General features: G+C 34.9%; 1 protein-coding gene across 2 annotated transcripts in view; it reads right to left on the reverse strand.

Annotated features, from left to right (window-relative positions):
• EXOC2 (exocyst complex component 2) overlaps positions 1-22,476 on the reverse strand; it is a 137,051-nt gene that overhangs the window by 110,449 nt on the left and 4,126 nt on the right. The window contains exons 2-4 of one of the 2 annotated variants that reach the window (XM_085321624.1): positions 11,837-11,984; positions 7,285-7,461; positions 5,819-5,945 (exon numbers count right to left, since the gene is read on the reverse strand). In XM_085321624.1, the coding sequence (XP_085177750.1) occupies positions 5,819-5,945; positions 7,285-7,461; positions 11,837-11,954 (422 nt within the window). In that variant the 5' untranslated portion in view covers positions 11,955-11,984. The remainder of the gene's footprint in view (positions 1-5,818; positions 5,946-7,284; positions 7,462-11,836; positions 11,985-22,476) is intronic. The other variant, XM_085321625.1, reaches the window with a different exon arrangement.

Here is a 22,476-nt window from a genome sequence, read left to right on the forward strand (position 1 = left end):
AAGGACACTGGAGTAGACTAAACAAGACAAATCAGAAGGTGCTAACAAAGCTCTCTGCAACAGCAAAGAGACAAAGCTGCACTCTGACAATTATTCTCTCGTAGCATCGGGCTAATGAGAGAGATGTCAACAAAATGATTAACTATCCTTGATAAAAGGGAAAATGTGATAAGAAAAATCTACTAGAAACAGAAGTAGGTAGCTGAACTGATACAGTTTTACAAGCAGTAAGCCTCAGCATATTTTTATTTATAAGCCTTAGCATAATACTGGATCTCTCTTGCAGGTTTAACCATTTTTCTCTCTGGTGTCCCTATGACATAGGTTTGCATAAAGCATCTGCTACTGTAAAGAGTTAATCTTATTCTACAGGATCTTATCTTATTCAAATATGCAACTATCCAATGAACTTCCATAAAAACCGGTAATAACACACACACACACACATATATATATACACAGACACACACACACACACACACACACACACACACACGTAGATATATTATCTCAATTCCCACCTCTAAAGTCCTAACTCATGGTAGCAAGCTGACAGTTACCATTAGGTGGCAGTGTAAGATCAGTCTGTTAAATCTTCACAGCTGAAATGTTTTGGAAACTGGCGTGGGAAGAGGCCAGCATCTGTATTGAGTGGGTGGATATAGAACTATGTGGAATGTACTTAACATGTCAGCATTTGCTTTCATGTACACGATTGATCCACCATAATGACCTCTGCTACATGCAAAACAACAAACACTATTCAAAAACTTTCTAACTATCACTAGATCTGAGGTAGAATACACTTGATGTAAACACTAACTTGTTGTATGGGACTGAGAAAGTATATGTGAAACATCTGAACAAGAATTAGTTCACAAGTTTAACGTGGATCTAAATTTTCACAGGCAGATTTTGCCCAGTGCTCTCAAGAAACAACAACAACATTTTTCTCTTCCTGAACTGTTCAAAATTCTAGTCACCACATCACTTACCAACCTGTTCTTGTAACAATTTTAAAAAGTGAAAATAAACATAAAGTACTATAACATTACTGATACTGTTAGTATTTTCATATTAACTTCCCACACTTTATTTGGCAATCATTTGGTCCTCATTTTCCTTCTGCCTCCTGTAATGGTTTCTGGCTTCATCTCCATAATACCACAGCCAGGAATATTCCTTCCCCCYGCCCTGTCTTTGTTGGGGGTGGATGGGACACCGGACTCACTTTGCACTTAAAGCTATTACAAAGACAGCAATAGAAAGCTAAAACTGTCTCAATCTCTTTCCTGAAAACTAATAAACTAAAACTCAGAAAGATTATATATTTTAAATATCTTTTTTGTGTATATATGCTATGAAATGTTTCCTTCACGCACAACGTGCACTAAGTTTTAACAATGTAATAAGTTCGTTCAAATTGGAGGAAGTTCTGTTTTAAATGATGAACACGCAACTATGAGCAAGACAGAAAAACAACATGTACAAACACCCTTCTATGAATATATCTGTGACTTTATTATGTTTCAATACTGATCCTTAGCTAACGTGTTCTAGTTGCATTACAAGATGATTGATTTTACTTTTTTCCTTGACTAGAACTCAACTTCAAAAAAAAGTTCTGTGATACAAGGACAGCAATTAAGTCTTGAAAAACATGAAGGACTTATCAGCCAGAAGTTACAAATATGTATTATTTTCAGGTTAAAAGATGATGGCTTGCAAACGATGCATACCTATAACACTTAACTAGTGTTGACTTAGTAAAAAGCAATATTGAGGAACAGTGGATATCCACAGTTCTTACTTTTATATCCTTGCAAAATCTGAATATGGAAAAAAAAATCCAGTTTCTAAATGAACATTTTGAATATATGTATTACTCCTGCAAGTCAAATTACATGTGGTATTCTAATAATAATCAGAATACATGAGACCCACTATTATTTATCTATCTAATTCATAGTTCAAAGGCTTTATTCACTTAAATCCTAATCATTCCTGATTAAACTCCAATCTTGCATCTATTGAGTCAGGATAAAAAAAAAAAAAAATTAGTCTCTATGCATGTCAACACTTTAATGAAATATTTTACTAAAGTTATTTATTAAAAAAACTTCCATAATGAATAGAAAATTTATAGAGATTTTATACATATTTAAATGTACCATTTGCAACATCTTGAAGGTATCCAGCTAAATGTTTCACAAGCTATAGCTAATTTTAAAATGTRCTTTAATTGGACAAAGTATCATAAACAATATCTTAAAAACTCACAAATGCAACTTTTTAGAAGAATAACCTGTATTTGAAAGGAAAAAATAACACAAAGGATAGGTGAACTATGCTTTCCCATGTTGCAGACTGTCTTTCCTGCATCATTTATTGATGCCTGACAATCATGTTTTAGAAGAATGACTTTTTCCTCTTCTATCCTTATTCTATCCATTCCTGTTTTCTCCACAGTGTGCTCCCCTCTAGCCTTTTCCCTATCCTCACTCCTATTTTCTCAAATCTGTTTTTCTTTGCARTTTTCTCCCTGGTCCTCTCCACACTATCCCTCTTTAAATGTTTCTTTTGTTTACCACTGTTAGCATGCTCAATACATAACACTCCTTTCCTCAGCTGCCTTGAGGCTGCTGCAAGGCGTGCTGCAAAGGTTGAAAATCCCACCAAGTCAGACCAGTGCCGCAAGCTCACGGCCCATTTCTTCAGGTTCGGAACTAAGATATGTTCCATCTGTAAACATTTTTTAAATGTTTAAACAAGTCAAACTTGTTAACAAAGGAAAGATCCACTATGCTGCAGAGTTCATCCTCCTTGCGATACACAACTGTTCTTTATTGCATTAGCTTTCTTTTAGTTTAAAGCATCCCAGAATTCCAGTGATTTTTATCACTTCTAGTGGGAAATTATTCCAGTAACTAGTAATAGTTAATGCCTGCTTGTATGCTCCCTTTAATTTATAATTGCCATTTTTCTTCACTACCTTGTACAACTTTTATCCTTGCTCACCCACTCCATACATAAAGTATTTGTAAACCTGTGTGTTTAAAGTACTGAACATCTAGGCTTGATGACAATTCCCCAAATATTTCTCTATTTTCCCCTCACAGAAGGGTCCTTCTTTCCTAGCTGTATTTAAATATTTCTGACTTCCTTTGTATTTCTTTTGCATACAAAATCTGATTTCATTAACACGCTACTTACTCATGCTTCAAGATGAAATATATAAAAGATAATCCTGTTGGTTTCCTATTTAACAAAACATCCAAGCAGATGCCATGAAATTAAAATAATCCTACTGTTTAGGCTTCCAAAAAGTAATTCTTAATCTATCAAACACAAGCTGCCTTGACTGTAAGAGCTATTGGTTTTGGTTATGAAGTGGAGATCTTTTATTAATAGTTCTCTTAAAATAAGACCAATTTAAAAGCAACTGTGTCATAACCAGCACACTTACTGAAAGAAGCCTTGTGAAAAATGCGCATCTGACACAACTGAAGTAGTTATTCAGACTTAAATTCCAGAGAAAATAATGGAAAAGCTTTTATAGGGTTYGACTAGCACAGAATTAAAGTAGAGAAATGTCAGTTTTAACAGTTTCATAAAATGTTTGAAATATATTATACCAGCTTTAAAATTAAGTTCTGCATTGAAAAAGAACCCCCAAAATTTAATATATTKTTATTTTAATGGAAACTTGGTACACAAGACTGATTAAAAACTTAGTGCTCTGCACTGCCAATAGTATATATCACATAGCTGACTAACTGCAAAAAATATCAGTCGGGAATCAAACCTGAGATTATCTTCAGGTAAGGTTTTACTAAAGCCCACAATAATATCTGGATCAGTAATTGAATCATCTATTAGTTTTATCACCAGTAATTTTTATAAAYAGTTGCCAAAAATATTAAGTAAATAAGAAAGATTGTCATCTCGACTGAGAAGACCAGCTTGTCAAGGAAACAATACAGCTGAACASTGTCATATGCAAAATGACACAGCTAGGATAAAGAAATCCAGGYCATCCCTGCAGAGTAATAGGAGACCACGTCAGAAGCAGAAGTAGCAAACAATGAGAACTGGCTAACAAGCGACTCACTGCTAGCTCCCAGTGCAAAGGATTATCATCTTTTTTGAATGTACAAACTGGGGAGGAAGAAGAGCAGAGACAGGAAGTCTTCTGGTATGACTCTGGGATATCATTATCCACAGTTCTASAGTCCATATTTTAACAGGGTTGGAAAACTGGTTACATTGGAAGAGTATCATAAGTTATTTCAAGRGCTGGAGAAAAATACTAACAAGAAGAGATATAGATCAGTCAAAAATCTCAGCTTATTACGAAAAAATTGGGTAATTACTTTCAAGAGAAAGAAAAAGGCATATTCAAACTAGGAAAGAAATGCATAACCAGAGGCTGGAAAGAAATGCCAAATCCAGTGGAAATCATAGTTTTAGGGAAACGTGCATTTACCCATCAGAACAAGCTAACAATAGACACTGGATTTTCTACAATGTGATTCCTTCAAATCAAGACCGGATATCTTCTGGGAAAAAATATAATAAGAATAATCACAAACCATTGGATTAAATGCAAAAATAACTATATTTTAAAAATAATTAACAGTCTGAGCTGACAAGACTTTAGATCAAATATTCTAACGACTCCTTCYGGCCTTTAGCTCAATGAATCCTTTCATGTGACACTTGCCACTGGATACAAATCAGTAAACAAATGGAAAGCAAGAACTTCATGTTTTTAAGAACTTCTTGAAGTCTGTCATGTTTTGTCAGAAGGATTCAGATTCTGAGCTGTTAATTGTCAGGGTTTCAAGAGGATGATAATTCAGCCCAAATATGAATGATTTAATAGAAGATTTTATCTATTATGCTAAGTAATAAGAGACAATGATTAAATTAAATCMCAAACAACAATTAATAGAGCTACTGGCAAATTTCAGACATCAAAAATTAGACCAAGAAGTTTCTTGCTACAGAAGTGTACAGTCACCTTACTCCATCCTTGTGAAAAAGGARTAATAAATCACTCATGGTCTCCACCACTCTAAAAAAAACAGGCAAATGAAACCAGGTATGTAGTCTTGCTCACAAACAAACCAAGTATTCAGAGAATGAGACCGCTAGTGAAAGTCTAATTTTAAATAGCCTTTGTTTCTGGCAAAGCTAGTATCTTGATCAAGAGAAATATTGTTTCTGACACTATTTCTAGGAGTCGGTCAGGTTTGGAGCCCTATCAGTATCTCTTCTAAAGCCCTCTAGTTCTGTTTATGGCTTATTGTAAAGTTCCTCTTTCAGAAAAATGTTACAAAGTCTACCTATTTGTGAACAAAAACAAAGGACTCTGTGGATTGGAAAACAGTCTTTATATTTCAATGAAATAAACTAGTCGCTGTGCTGTAATAAACCATATCTTACAGTGCAATTTTAGCAACTGATAGCTATCTAAACCTTAAAAGCTGCATGAAACTCAAATGCAATGTTAAGTACTCCATAGCTACAAAATATAAATCCAAAGCCCTCCTCAAAATCTAAACATCATAGAGGTTCAATATATCAAGCTTTTAGATTATCTACGGTCTTAATTGATGCTCCAAAAATGATATGAAGCAGGACAGATCATACAACAACAGCCCTTTTAAGCATTGAATTATATACCATCAGTTCATATATGTATGCATTTTCAAATCCTTCTCTGCCCTATAAACTGTTAGACTYTTCTGGAATTCACAGAGGCATATATAGAGAAAACCACTAAAAAAGTGGATTAAAGGCATTTGGTACTCACTTGTCTATCTCAATACCAAGTGGATTAGCTGGACGTAGGGACAAGGGGGGAATCCCTTTGTTCCTATCAGTGCGCATGTCATAGTAGTTCATTTCATCCACCCAGACAGCAGACTGATCCAAGATACCTAGAGAAAACAAAGGACATATCCTTAAAACAACAAAGGCTGTCCAGCATTATCAACTGCTACCATACTGAATTAATTTGAAAAATCCCAATAAATAGAAAATGCATGCCTAGGTAATATTTTGGAATATACATGGCAAAACAACCTGGATACAATTATGCTAAATTATTTTATTATAGCAGCTGAAAAGGTATTAATACCTAGGTATCAAACACTGCCTCTTAAAGAATACATCACTCCATGCGAATTAAGAGCATTGTCCTCTTGTCTATGATCACAGTATAACAGTATTTTTCATTCCCTCAAGTATTTTGATCTCTGTCCACCACTTTRTTCTCCATTACTTGAAAAATCATCAGTTAGTTGGAGGTCTCCCTATGGTCATATTTTAAGAAAGATCTTTCTCTATGGCACTTATTAAGCATAAAGTCAGCCAACTTTGGCCACATGCCAAAAGGACAATGCCTTCAAAAATCTCAGTGAACATAGGACTGGCTGTGTTTCCAAAGTCTTAGCACAAACAACATGCAAAGGTGAGGGACAAATCTTCTTGGGCCCCAGGAAGAAATCATAGGCAGATTCTTGAACATTCCTTATTTTATACCTTGGCAGAACTTATGCAGAAGATCTTAAAATAGCTTGTAAGAAATTATGCATTACTTAATTGTCACTGAACTGCACAGAGAGAACAAAAACCTAAAATAGCTCCCTTTGTGAGAACCCTTATGTTAAAAAAAAAAAAAGGCCTATCCAACTGTATAAATGAGTTATTTTGAGAGAGGCATTTTAAATCTAGAGGGTATTTAGACTGGATTCTAGATTAAGGAGAGGTCCTAGACTGCTTGGCAACATCATTTTAATGATTAAGCACCACATGAAAAATACTTCAAACTTTGTCTTACAGGCTGGTTTGAATTACAAATAAGAAATGGCATGCATGACTCAGCTTTCTTTAAAAGATTAACTGTCAGCTCTGGATTTAGGTATAAAGCTCATGAGGTTTTTTTATATTTTGTATTTATCTAGTGCACTTAAAACATGTAAGATGACCARTTACTGGACCTGTCATCAATTTTTTGACAATTTTAATGCTTCTGCCTAGAAATATAAGGAGATACTTTTCATTACTCATTAAGGGTTTATATGATATTGAGAAAGAGGAATTTAATTCACACTTACTATGAATTTATATATATTTTATTGATATACAATTTTTTAGACACTAGAAATCTCTATTGGGTCCCCAGGTGGGCCGATTTTAAATATACATTTTATTTAAAGAAGCACTCAGTCATATACTCATTTAGCAAAAACAGATGAGTTTGAACACGAAAAATACCTATTTTTTCAGGCTTCAGCAGTTTGAAAGAAACAGTTGAAGTTCCTTTGCCACCAGACTTTGTAGTGACAATAATGTCCCCCTTATCATTTTTAGCTTGTCCCACTCGACACACGATTTTACTGGCAGACATCCATTCAGCAGTTAGCAGACAGTTATGCCCACAGATTGTTAAACCTGAAAAACAGAATGACTGAATAAATATATTTTTGAAGTTTTGTATGTAAATACCCTTACATTGTTTCATACACTTCACGTAAATATATGATTCTTCCCCAGCCCTTAATAGCCAAGGAGGAAGGAAAGTCACAGACATGTTTCTCAGATAATCCCTAGGTGACTTCAGCTCTAATGTCCTATTTCATTTCATGAAATACACACAGTGTTGCTTGAAGCTTATTTTAATCTCTTCTATCTTGAACTTTTACTTCACGTTGTACAAAAGATCCTCTGCAAGAGGTATTTATGTGAAACTTCCATCAAAACTGCAAGCAAAAATCTTTGATACCACAATTTATCACGTGAATTTACACAGCAAAAATTAAGAAAATCTGCAAAATATTCACAAGAAACTATGTTTTTCCAAGCTCATTTGTTTAATGATACTTTCAGGGATACTTAAGAGATATTTGGCCAAAGAAGTACTCCTTCACAAATACTGTTCCCTTCTCCCATATTACAATTTGTTATACAAGACTAATTCTGCTGAATAAACTCCCCTTGTTGTATGAAAGAACAGCAACCTAATATTTACCTGTTTCTTCTGTCAAACTTTCACAAAACAGAAAAACAAATGGCATACTACGAAACAAAATATATTTAAAGCCATGAAGCTCTTACAGAATAAGACTATGGCATACTAAACTACGGCAAGCTTAAGAACACCTCTTCACATTTAGAGTATGAGGTCTGAGGCTTGCTGGGTCTTCATACATCTTCTACAACATTCAACTGTAATCAGAGCAGGACTTTGGATGCTAGAATAGATGGGCAAATCTAGAAGGGCGGTTGTCACATTCCTAMTTTGAGTTTTGTTGTCCTAAAGAAATAGCAAGATTCTAACTTCTATACTACTAATAGAGAACAGTTGCTAACAGGCTTGATTTGTAGAACTTCATTAGGTTCTTAACTTAGGTTAAATTAGGTGCTCTTACCCTTACCTAAAAACATAAGGCACACTATCCAAAATGACAAGGTCATACTAGTGTGTTGGCTGTACTGGAATAAAAGTTAAGTAGGTACAACAGTTCTTCCTCCACTGATTTGGCTTTTGTTTTCAGTTTCTAGAAAGCTCTGACCAATTTAACAAGCACTTGAAGACTGAAAAAGGTCAGAATATGTGGCTCAGTACCAGAGCTTCAGAGTTATTTCTTCCTCACAATTTAAATCTCTGACATTACACAGCAGACAAATTTGGCAGTTTTCATGGTTTTGTTAGACATCAGAACGTCTCATTTCCTGCTAAAACCTATTCTGAAAATGATAAAAACAAAAAACAAGCAAACAAACCAAAAACAAAACGTCATGAATCTTAATATAACTGAGGGGAATTTTACGTGAGCAAGAACAGTTTCTTCAAAGATGCCTAAAGAAAAAGGGACAAAAAAGTTTTATATCAAGAATATCTTGGTTGGCATTTCTTTAGTTGTTGTTTCTTTGCAAAATTTTAACCAGAACAGGAGTTCTTACTTATCTGGGGTTGGGGGAAGAACAGGCATTTATTATGATGCATGGGTTTTAACCTTAGACTTCAGTATTGAGTCTCTTTTGGTTTTTTGCTACTAAGTAGTTCTCTAAAGGAAGAAGAAAAAAAAAAAAAAAAGACTGCAGTAGAAATTTGAGACTAACTGCAGAAGATTGTCTGAATGATTCATAAACACAGATTTTCACTCTTCAGAATTTGAGAAGTCTGAATTCAAGCTTAAATCAAATTATACTTTAAAATCAAGATTCAAGCTTAAGCAATTTGGTAGGGAAGAAGTTACTGAACAACCATTTTAAAGAACCGTGTATTGCTCATTTTCTATTTATTAGAAAGTTGCTAAAGCTCTCAGGAGAACAAATTCATAAGATCTGACACTTCTTAAATGACGGGAAACAGCCTTCCTCTGTTTCTTAAAAATGCCAAAGAAAAAGTCTCCACAAACATTTTACATACCGCACTACCTATGGTAATGAAAAGGCCAATTTTTAAAACAAATAAAGGCATCATGGAAAGATCCTCTGACAATAAAAATACAGTAACATCTTCCCTCACAAAATGAGAAAACTTCTCTTTAAATAAGAATTTATTTTAATCTTTTGTATGGTATAAGGATCTTTGAAAATGCTATACTGGAGATCTAGCCTTTAAAGTGTATTTTGGAGGATTCAGTTCCCTGTTCATTTCAACAAATAGGCACAAGACATTCTCACGAAACTTCATAACTTTTGTCACACTTAYATATCAACAATTTTACAATGCCTAAAGTTGAACATGTCTTAAAAGACAAAATAAACCTCAAGAGTATAGATTTTGCATGTGTCTCCTGGATTCGCCTTTTTGTACCACAAGACAAAAAATAATTCATTTAGTTTCAAAGGCCCACATAGATTACAATACAACTCTCCTAACAAGATGAGATGAAAAGGTATATTCTTTTATTGTATGATATTCTATTTATAGAAGAAATATATCTTTTGCTTTTCATTTTACTCTAATATATCTCCATAGCAGATCATAAACTTTACAAAATCCTTGCTCAAACTTGAGCAAATCTCATACCTGAAAAGAGTCACTTTTTTAAGTATTTTTGTTCAAGGCACATGGACTATTTACATGCCTAATTTAACCACGAAAAGAAATCTTTACATGTCTGAGGTCTTACTCACTCACTAGAAAAAAAGCCAAGAACTCAGTGAGCTTAGGGGAAAAAAAATGGTTATGCCATGTATTTATATTTATTTATGTTTACCTCAAAACACCAATGTAAGATTTACTCTGGGGAAAAAAATACATATATATAAATATATATATATTTTTATATAAATATATATAATAGTCAACCAGCTGTAATACTGAGACACAGTTCAGGAGATATCTTCCTTCCAAGAAGCTACCTGATCGCTTCTAGAAGGATCATATCAATGAACTAATGAAGATACTGAGGCACACCAAACATTCAGATACTCAGAAGTACACTTACCTGCAACGTCATCAGATTTTCAAATATTTCTAAGTAAAGGTTAGTCTACAGTAGCCTTGTCTAGCAAGCATGGAAAGTATTTCCTCTTTCTAGATGAAAACTGAAATTACAGTAGTTTGTCCTTGGCCACAAAGTTCATTGTGGTGGCTAAGAGCGGAATTCGGGAATCTTGGTTTACAGTTATGAGGTGAAATGTTGTTTCTAGCAAAGCCAAACAAAACTCCAGTAGACTCTCCAGGAGTCATGACTCCACAACAGATTAGACAAATTGTCTCTAACATGAATACACATATGCTTAACTTAAAAAAYGAATATGGGCAATTACAGTTTTTATAGTTAACTTAGATTTCAAAACGTTGTGCAAAGTCCTTCTTAAATGGCTTAAGAAAATTAAGTAGCTATTAGATATGATCCTCTAATAGATAAATAACTGTTTAAAAGACAGGAAACAGAGGTAGAATAAATGGTGTGTTTTCACATTGGAAAGTTTCCACAGGGCATGTACTGGCAGTTTTGCCATTCAATATATACATAAATGATTAGAAATGAGGGTGAATAAAGAGGTTACAAAGTTTGATGCTACTAATCTAATCAGGATAGATAGTAATAATCAGTTAAGATAGTAAAGCAGGCAAAAACTCTGTGCACTATCTCATAAGATCTTTTCTGCACTAGTGTAGGTGCTACAAAATAGCAGCTGAAATTCAATGAACAAAAACAACCTCTTCGGTCCCCCAAGATGTATACAGAATAAAAACAACAACAGCACACCATGTAAGCTGTGATTCTTCAGCCTGGAAAAGAGCCAGCTGAGAGCAGTGATGATCAAGATCTATCAGGTCATGAGAATCACTGAAAAAAAATAGGGGAGAACTGCTTGTTCCTTCTTCCAATGCAAGAACTATGATGATTCAAATTAAGCTATCCAGTTAAAAATTGAGGTGACCATTCTTCACACAATGTGTAACTATATTTTGTTACTCTTTTAGTCTTAGACTGTTGCAGATACACTAATTGAATTTTACATTAATTCAAGTAATAGTAATGCTCAGTGACTTTCTCAAATCACTGAAAACACTCTGACTGCAAAGTTGTCAAGTTCTTAGCTAGTGTCCCATACAGGATGTTGGGTGTGACAAGTCCATCTAACAAAGTATGGCCATTCTAATTTGTTATGCTTTGGAGAGCCTTCTTGAATTTATGGATTCAAGTGCRTGTTTGTAAAATCTATGTTGCATGGTATGAGAAATGTCATTTTTCACAATGTCACTTGCACAGAAAATGCAATTGTAACAACATCCCAAAGGTTACATTCTATAAGGTCAGAAGAAGGAGCAGACACTTTTTTCTTCCTCTCTCCAGCTTACCTATGAGGTCTGTAGGCCCAGTTCCCAAGTTTTCTCCTCTAATTGTCACTTTTGTCCATGAGATGCCCTCATTGGGAGAGATGCCAGTTACAAGTGGGGGCTGCCGTGCTCGAGACATGATGTCTGTCCTCAGTTACTGTTAGTTCATCTGTTCAGCAAGAAACAAATACATAATTATTGTTTTTAAATTATTGTAAAAATTATAAAAAGTTAAGCTGCTCTTATAAAATGATAAAGCAAAACCGTGAATGTAAATATGCAACAATGCTCTCAAAGCTCTTTCCCACAYATTCACCAAACAATATAACTACACCTTCTTTTCCACTTGGTATTTTTTTTAAAATACGCATATCTCCAGTTCCAACTTGTAAAATTCAAAAAGAGAAAAAAAAATCCTAAACTTTCACAACGCTTAATGAAACAATATACATATTCTACATCACTGATATCAGAACTCATATGGGCTTGTCGTTCAGTCTTCTATTAGAAAGTTACTATTGTATTGCTTAGAAAATTTAGAATTGCTAAGCTAAGTAAGAGAGTGATTACATATTTGGACTGCCTCCCCATCAAAAGGGGACTGACTGGCATACAAATTCCCAAGGGAGTGAATCCCTAGCCYTTATAGAGTATAAAGCATCAGTGTTTATATAAGATGAAAAAAGTAAAATACTACTTAGAGACACTACACCAACAAAGAATATTAATAAAACACACAATATCGCAACAAATCAACATAAATGTAGACAAAATTATTGGAGAAGCATTTCCAAGAGTTACCATTTCCATATGAAGCCAAAAGACAATTCAAAGTAGTTTATCTCTACAATAGAAACACCAATATGGTACCCATGTTCCACAGCGCTTCATTCAATTCACTGTGTAATTGGTCATGAATTCCAGCTGCATGTTAGCAGTCTCCTCTGTACAGTTCTGCAAGCATACAAAGAGCATAGCCTGCAGCACACTAGCTCCCACCAATTTTTCCACATTTATGATACTTCTGGCACACARAGCCTGTCCATATGGACACAGATACTACAGGAGTCATAAGACAGGTACAAAATAAAATTTCTTTCAAGTACTTTCATAGTAATTCTGTATTATCTAGACCATTTCACAGCAGCTGAATTCTTCTACTGAGACACAACAGCATCTTTAAAACTCTAAAGTAAAAATATCATTTGGAACTGCCCAAAGCGATCTACGGTTTCTGATAGGAATTTATCCTCCATGGAAAGGTAATAATCAAACATAACTTTGGAAATCAAACACAACCTGGAAAAAAGTTTCTTAACCCTAAAAAACCCCACAAACCCACAAAGTATGATAAAAGAGTTTAGTATTCAAAAAATTAGAGAGACATGAATAGAACACTTCARTATACACAGCTTTAAAAGTTGATCCAAAACATGTGGAGTACAAGCCAAGTACCGTAAGTAACTCTAACACATTTAATTTTTAATTGTGGATCAAGGTATATTCTCTRCTTGCAAAAAAACAGATCTATTAAACTCTGTAAAGTATCCCTAACAAAATGCTACAGTAAAATTGCAGTTTCAAAGTACTTATTTGCATTAGGAAATACCAGAATTAAGTAAGTTATATTTGTTCCAGCCTCTCCTGTATCTAGAACACAGCAGTTGTAGAATCAAACACTATGCTTTACAGACCCTCCTCACCTTTTCCAATGCACTATAGACCTGTCAGGAGGATGAAATAGGCTGTTACCAGCAGGACTCCCAATTCATTTTCTGAAGTTAGAAGGCACATGGAAAATGGAAATGGGAAAGATAGGAATAAGAAAAATCTCCACTCTGCCCTTGAACAGGATTGTATCTTTGTCTATACTACAGACGTATAGCAAGTCATTTATGATAAAACTCTCCAGTAACAATATTTTCATGTCAATTTCTGGGTGTTCAACTTCAGATCAGAGGAGCAGAGAGCTCACAGCCAAAGTCTCTGAATGTGCTCTGAATACAGGAAGTGCCATACAATGCTCTAAAACACGCTAGTCCTAAATAATGATCTCAAATCTATAAATACAGTCAATCTTAACAGTCTTTCAGTTTCACATGTTTCAAATACGAATGCTGCTACATATTTCAAAAGGTATTTTGAAGAGAATCCATTAATACAGAGGAGGCATTCAGATACTACAAATTTCACTGAATTATTCTTTTCTTCAGAGAAATTTGAGATTATCTTTGAAAAGYGCGCCATTAGAGATGTGATTTCCTGCTGAACAAGTAGAAGCTGGAATGGTTGTAGTATGTGAGCAATACCAAGTACATGAAGGAAATCTGATAAGAGCCAACAACAATACTCACAATGTGYGTTTGGATCTCCCTTTTTTAAAAAAATATTTATATATATATGAGGGTGTTAAAACTGTCAAATCCTTTGACTTTACAACATTATAAAGTACCTTATGTTTTTAGTATAGTATTTCCCAGGTTTTCACAAACAACAAACTGCTGGAAAAAAAAGTATTCCACAATATAGTACCATGCATCTTCTAAGTCAGTATGTAAAATGCTGGAACTTTCACATTTAACATAGGGCTGGAGGAGTAATGACAGACAATCTATAATCTTGTAGACCATCACCAAAGAGAGAAGGCCATTACTACAGACTACAGCAGATTGCAGCAGACTACAAAGACATGAGCTGGCAGTACTATTCAGATACAGATGAGAAGGTTGCGTTCTGGTAGGCAGAGTTCCCTGTCTCCTGCTTCCTTATACTCTAGTTCTATTTCTTTCCCAGCACCATGTTCCTCCTCGCAGGGAGGCAGTCCTTCTCTCCCTCATTTTATATCTGAGACCAAGTCCTAGTTTTGCAGCTGAATTATTTCCTGCCCCTATCCTGTCAAATTTTCCTTCTGACTACTTCTTATCCATAAGGTCAAGGGGGTTTGTTTTGTTTTCTAATATATTCCAATTCTCTTTTCAGATCTTGACACCCTGATAATTCCTTTTCCTTATCTCCTGTTTCTTATCCTCAGTCTTCTTGATCAGACAGATGACTTGAACTCCTATTGCTCTGCCTCCTCTCTTTAGGCTGTAAAGCCAGTCTTCTCTTGTGGTTCTGAGATTGGAAATCTTAAGGCTTGCATAGCTCATCTGCCCTCTACTGGATTTATATGGCTTCCTTTGCTATGTCACCTCACTTGACAAAAAAAAAGCAGGCAGCTCAATATAAAAGCTTCCCAATATAAATCTAATGCTGCCTGGAACAACCAGAAACTCAGGGAAAGCCTTGTTTATTCCTACACAATCACAAGATGTAYACACACAGAAGTTCAGACCTTCCAGAATTTGAGGCTTCCTCTGTAGTCATGTGCAAAGAAGATCAGTTTATATATATAAAAAATTGCTTAATTTGCCTAGAAAAAGGATAAATCACATGTATCCCTCACAGTCTTAACTGCATAGACTTTGCACTTTCTACACATACACTCAGCAGAACTTGAAGATGTGCAACAGCTGTAAAGAATCAGTGGAGTTGCATCCCCATATCCACACGTAGTCACCCCTCTGCAAGAAGCAACAAATGTTGCATCAGTAAGATGCTGTTGAACACTTACTTTTCAACAATATTTTAACAGAATATTAATCAGTAACACAGATGAAAAAAGTAAACTTTAGGAACTCACCGGTAATATGGAAGAGAAGAAATCTTGAGAAAGAGTAATAAAATAGAAGCTATTTTGATGTTATTTGTTGTCTCCCTTTCCCCCCTTTTCTCTCCCTCAATGTTATGATTCCCTTGCATTGCAACTATTGTTTCTTTTAAAATATCTAGGTATACAGGTAATTGGTTTGAATTAAGAGAAAAACTCAGCAGTAATATTACAACATATTTTTCTGGATTTGAGAAATGAGCACTGGATTGCTCTTCCCGATGAGCTGAATAAACTCAATAAAAACGTTGAGCCTCCTCCAGTCTAATATTTCTTCTGAAGTATTCCCATACTTATTGCAGAATTGCTTTAAAATACCTTACTGGAAYGAAGAGACCACAGTAAATCTCAACACATTACAAAAGCATTATGGTACTGAGATGTTCTGTTACTTTTTTTTCTTTTAATAGCAATCAGTTTCTTTCAACCTTCCAGTCATCTATAGTATTTCTGCTCTTTCTTCTCTTTGACAAATATGTCTATAGTCATGACGACTGACCTACCTATTTGGAAGTAGATCCTATACATGAGGACTGCTGAGTRCCGTTTAAATATCTTCCGTGGAAAATACATCTTCTACAGGTTACACTGAAACCATCCACATGTATCAGAGGCAAGCATTTGATAACCAATTTTATTTTGCTGCTAACCTTAAGTACTGCAACCCAAAATTAAGTTTCTAAAAACCCAATTATCTGGATTATGAAAAAAAAAATATGTCAACTAGTCTAATTCTGAACTCTAGTTACAACTCTATGCACGCCTTAAATTGAAAACCTATTACACACAGTTCATTATTCATCAGCTCTATAACTATGATTTGAAAGAAAAAAGTCTTTTTAGTAAGTATTCCCAAAACTATGCTGCCAAACAGTGGAAAATATTTTCTGCCTACATTGTCTTCAGAGCTTCAATTTCTTCTCTCCCCCCAAATTTTAAAACCCTGAAAAATACAGTGTTCTGGAGAATATGTATTACGGTAAATATCCAGGGAGGCTTCCTCCTAGCAGCAGTTACTATTCTTTTATACTTTTTTTTTCTTAAATTCTTCTTACTGAATACTGTATTTTATATTGTGTAGGGGAAGTTGCAGACAGTCTTTCTGCACAAGACATTCTTTTCTGAGACAGGCTTACTGAAGAAGTGTTCAGAAGACTCTACTCTTTTTCAATAGACGATCTCCCTTTACACTAACAGAGGCTTCTTTCTTTCTTCACTCCCTCCCTTAACTTTTTCTTAAAAAAAAAAAAAAWTCATTTCCTCGCAGCATCTCCTCAGTAGTTTAACATGGATGACATCTGTTTGACTGCTCCCATGATCTTGCCCATATTATTCTATTATTCTGTCACAATTCTTGTTATGAAGTACAAGGAGTTAGAAAGCCTCCGTGAAGACCACCTACGACAAAGTCATCTTGAAAAATGCTTTTAATAAACATAACCCTTGTCTTTACATGAGCTTCTCAAATAAACTGTCCTATCACAAAAGTTTGGTTCCAAAAAGTCACACAGATGGTTCTGAACATTACAAGGTTGCAAAAGAGGGCATATTTTCACTCTTTATCTTAAGACCCTTCAAAAAAAAAGCAATGAAGAAATGAAATAGGGTCTAACATAAGGAAAAATACTAGTCAAGCTACTCTTCTGACTTTTATAAACCTTCAGTTGGTTTAAGCCTAGATTTTTTAAATAGGTTTCTACATTCAACATCGAATGACTAGTAAAGAGGAAACACAAAGGAAATCACCACTACCTACTACATCAGTTCTGTAAAGCAGAGTACTGTTTACTACTCTGGAAGAAATAGCAAAATATGAAATAAGTAAAGAATAATAATTCAGGATTTAGGGATACTATATTGGCCAGTAATTTCATATCACAAAGTAAAACCACAAATACTATGAACTTTGGAAGATAATTAACAACCAGAGGCATCTCAGCAGTTTCATCCATGAAAACATTAGTAGTTGAGATGCTTTAAAAAGGAGTTCCTAACTTCTAAAAGAGGAAAGTAAGTTGGTTGCAATGACTGAAAACCAAGTTAGTTTTCAGCGGCACTTTGTCACAGAGACTGAACTTACAAGATTTACTCAGAAAACAGAGAATCAAGGTCAACATAAGTGCTGCAGTCTGGCAGAGGGACTTGTAATCGTGAAGAAGGAATTAAAGAAAAAGTCTATTTATCATCTCTGAGAAAATCTAAGCTATAAGCAATCTAAAACCAACACATACATAGAATGAAAGTCTTCAGGTACCAAAGAATTTTCTGTTATTAGTCATATATGATATCTATGACAGAACATATGATTTACAAAATTTTGATGCAGGTATAACTGGAACATCCAGAGCATCCTCCATGTTCAAACTGCAATATGCCTCAGTTGTTGCTTCCTTTAAAAAGCAAACAAATTAGAAACTGTTCATTAGATACCATTGTCACACAACATCAGAATATATGTTCTCTGAGTGAACATTCAATGAAACAGATCAATGAAACATTCTTTTTTAAACAAACAATAAATACTCAGATTCCAGAACACAGGTGATGGCCTTTCACAAACTTGTGCTTCTGCTAAATAAATTTAATAATTTGTTTTCACTAGAAAACCTAAAGAGTCCCCTGAGTACAACATACCACAACAGAGTCAATGAAGTAACATGGCAAATGACCCTGAGAAGGACGACAAAGCAAAAAGTTTCCTGCATGTTTGTATTCAAAACCATTACAAAAATGATGAAAAACACTATTGCAACCTTTTCTGTGCTTCATCTTCCCAACAATATAAATTCAGATAGACAATCTACATAAACTAAGATTTAAAAGTATCCAAAAAGCAGCACTGTGAAAATAACTGACATTTATTAACCCCTCTGGAGATCTTCAGTGCCCTAGAATTTCCACAGCCTTCAACACTGCATTAATAATACAAAGTCCATTCCTGCAAGCCTGCCAGAAAAGACTGGGAAGTGAATAAGCTAAACAATGCTGAAATTCCAAGTGATATTAAGAATTTATGCATGTTTATTTAAATAATAAAAGAAGACTTGTCAATTTAAACAAGAAATGGTCACGAATCTTACATTTAGAGGAAAAAAACTCTTCAAAACATCACTAAGCTACTTATAATGAAAAGATGAACAAACACAAAAAAGGCGGTAATTTCACTGTTGCACAGAAAAAACAAAGTCTCATTTGTCTTAGTTTGTCAYATCCGGCATGTTGATTCAAGCCAATATTAACACTGACAAACAACGTTAACCTACAGAACAATGTTACATGCCAAAATCAATTTCAAATTGGGAAGGTGTACAAGTTGAGACGAAGGGGGCAAACCACAGAAAAAAAAAATGACATGATGTACTTCTCTATTTAAAAGCGCCACTGAATATTCCAATTGGCCATGAAGTCTACACTAGAGATTTTCAATTTAGGGCAGACAAGGAGTAAGTTTTGTTTTCACAATGGCTATACTTGCATATTGTATCAATATCTTAAATGTCCTGCTTTACTTAATCCAGCAAGGTACATCTTCGTGGCCGTATATCTTGACATAGCRAAAGCAAAATAATCACAGCACTCAGCAATACCATTAACATTTCTGAGTCACAGGGGATTAAAAGGCTGGACCCGCAGCAGATGCTGTGAAAGCACTTGGTAGAGGAGTTCAGTGCATATTTCAGACTGCACTGCAGCTGTGAGGGATTGACACCGCTAACTGTGGAATCAAGCTCAGGAGAAACTCTGGGCACAGTTCCGGCATCCGAAATAAATTAAAGTAAACAGTGTTGCTCTCTCTCATCCACCCTGTTAGCAGCCTCTCAGTTGAGCTGGAGACCACACACCCAGACCACACAGCACCAGCTGAACTCACTCGCACGCAACATCTAGAAGCTGTCACTCCGCTAAGGTATGGAGAGGAAAAGGGGGGGGGGGGGRGGGGAAGACGTGTGCACGCGCGCGTGTGCGTGTGTGTGCGCACACGCGCGTCTGGAGGAAAGCTGCTTGCTCTCTCCTCCTATCATTACAGCTGGCTATGTTTTGTGTGGTTGGGAAGGAGGAAGAGGGAGAGAGGGATAACAAAAAGACCTATAAACCTCACCAAAAAAAACATACTGGTCTTGGCCTTTTGTAGTAATGATTTGCACACCTTCTGTACTAGTTTAGTAGCTGATGAAGGGCTAAAAAAGCCCATTTAACATCAATTAAYCTTCTATCTATCACATGTCAAAAATAGAGATTAGCATAAATCCATTCGTTATAAATAGCATTATATCAGACATGACGCACACCTGACTTGTATATTGATGTTTTTAATTCAGGAAATTTTATATTTATTTATTTGGGGAATGGAAAAGATTCCCACAAGCAAGAATTGACTACAGGTGAGATTACGACATTCAAATGCTGAATTTTTCCAAAAACTTTCTACTGTAAAATGAAGTTTTGTTCATTGGTACCTTATGCTATAAATAAGTTCAGTGAAATTAATTAGGATATCTGTAACACCGAGTTTGTGACTCAGCAGCAAAAACTAAAAATAGCAAACTCTAAAACCAAATTAAAATGGAGATTAAACTATTGTATAGATTAATAGTCATTTTAGAGCAGTAGGCATGGAGTGATTTCTTTTTCTCTTTTAGTTCAGAAGATCATTTCATCTGCTGACTGTATCACCTGTTGAAACAGAAAAAGCTGAAGTAACCAGTCAGTACTTTAGTAAAACCTATTTTAGGTAAAGTCTACTTTCAAGTATCCCCTTCCCTTCAGTCTGCTACCACCAACATACATACCTCCTCCTCCAAACTCACCAGCACACACACCTATATAACCTAATACAGATACACAATCAAACAGTCCAGAACTGAAGAAAAAAAAATCCCCAAAAAATCTTTCATCTCATGAAAGATAACATTTTCAAAAAGTTAGCCTAAGAGTTCCACAGCTTTACACTGAAAATAAATAATTTCTCCAACTGATTAACTAAACCAACATACCATTTTTTATATCAGTTTGTGGATTAGCAAACACTAACATATTCAGTGTTACAGCACCTTCTTGATTACCAAATCAGAAGTCATACCAATTTAACTTTTTGAAGGTATGTTCTGGTCACTGAGTTGGATAGAGAAGAGCAATAGCTTAGGAAAATGTAACAAAGAATGTCTGAACAGAGATGGTTCTTCCAAAAATTTCTTCTATTTTGATTATAGATTGCATCGTAACTCTCCAGAAATTAAGTTACCTACTTGATAAAGAGCTTCTACATTTATTAGCTGATGCATCACTCTAACAGTATTTTGAAGAAAAATCTTAAATGAACATACATATATAAAAAATCCTCAGCTTTACACAAAAAAATACTACAGATGGCCATAGATCTTCCATTAATTACTAAATTCTTACAAAAGTAATGCTTTCCTTTACCCACTTCTACCTCTGACATTTGGTAAAAGTTTGCTTCATCTAGAAACCATTCCCCTCACTATCATCCACTTAAATCATTTATCTCTCTTCTTTTCTGAGCTTCTAAATAATTTATAACTTTCTGTATATTTACCATTGTCCTAATAACTAAAATAGAGAACTTTTAATTTCTGCCTGTCAATAAGATAAGATAGGGAGGAGGGATGATGAGGGTATTAAGAGACCAGCATTTCTAGCCTCAAAAAAAATTCAAATATGCTTATGCAAATGCATTCAGAAAGCTCCCTTTTTTAAAAAAAAAAAAAAACTAAAGAATAAATCCCAATAGGGAGGCTTCCCCCCACACACACACACACATGAAAGAAACAAAATAAGACATCATAGATTTTTCCTAAGCACTGTAACTATACAAATTATTCTTTATAAAAACGCTATTGGACATATATAACCACCGTAATTACACAGTATGCACGGTTGGTGTTTCAACTTTCGTGCTTGTAGGTAGGACTGCAACACTAAATTTAACCTCTGCAGTGTGACTTTTTTTTGGCAAATTCTTTTATTTTAACAATATTTAGAGGATGAGACATGCACTCTGTGTTACTGAGACTTGTATTTTTCACGTTCTCTCTTGAAAGCCTCTTCTCAGCTCAGGAAAAAGTATTCAATTCTTACACTATAGCATCTTTCTTTGTGTGTGTGTTATCAAACACATGTGCAAGTATTTCACTGTCTGACAGCCTGGGTGCATAGGTATTTTTCTAACATATTTCAGATCACCTCTGGGTTGCATACTCTCAATCTTCATTTGCAGTCATCCATCTAAAATCCCATCTCCTGCATGGAAATACCATGTTACCAGACTACTGAAGCTGTCTTGTGAGGAATGGAAGTTCCACTGCCTTCCACACTGATGAAAATATAAATGACATGACAAAAATRTATCATCTTTTTATGTAACTCCTTAGATTGTTGCCAAAAAACCCTTCTGTTCACTTTTCCAACAAGAACCAAGGTGTATGTGATGAGAAAACAATGAGTTTCAAAGAGTTAAAAGACTCAGAGAATTCTAAAATATAAAATTCAAGGATACCACTTTCTTAATTGAGAATTTTGTGAATTATYTTTAAAATTCCTTTCTGTCCTCAATATATAAGTGGGCATTTAAAAACAAACTTTTGCTTAACTAAATTTATAACTGCTAAGACTTCTCAATGCATTATGGGAACTTTCAAATACAGGGTACATTGTATTTTTTTTCCACTTTGTGCATAAGCCTAAAACAAAATGTAAGTCTAAATGTACCAAAATTCATATTGTTATCTGATTTACAGAGACTTTTGCACTGCCAGAACCTCCTTCACTGGCTTCTGTGGAATACAGCCTAAAGTCTGCCTTTAAGAATTGAATTGAGAATCTGTGGCTCCCTTAAGGTCAACGGAAAAACAGATCCATTAAGAGTTTGTTGTCTCTGAACTTTTGTTTTCCTTAAAAACAAAACAAACAAAAATAGAAAGGAAACACAGGA

This window comes from Rhea americana, unplaced genomic scaffold (assembly GCF_003343005.1).
Source record: "Rhea americana isolate MKP2758 unplaced genomic scaffold, rheAme1 scaffold_70, whole genome shotgun sequence".
Lineage (NCBI taxonomy): Eukaryota > Metazoa > Chordata > Aves > Rheiformes > Rheidae > Rhea > Rhea americana.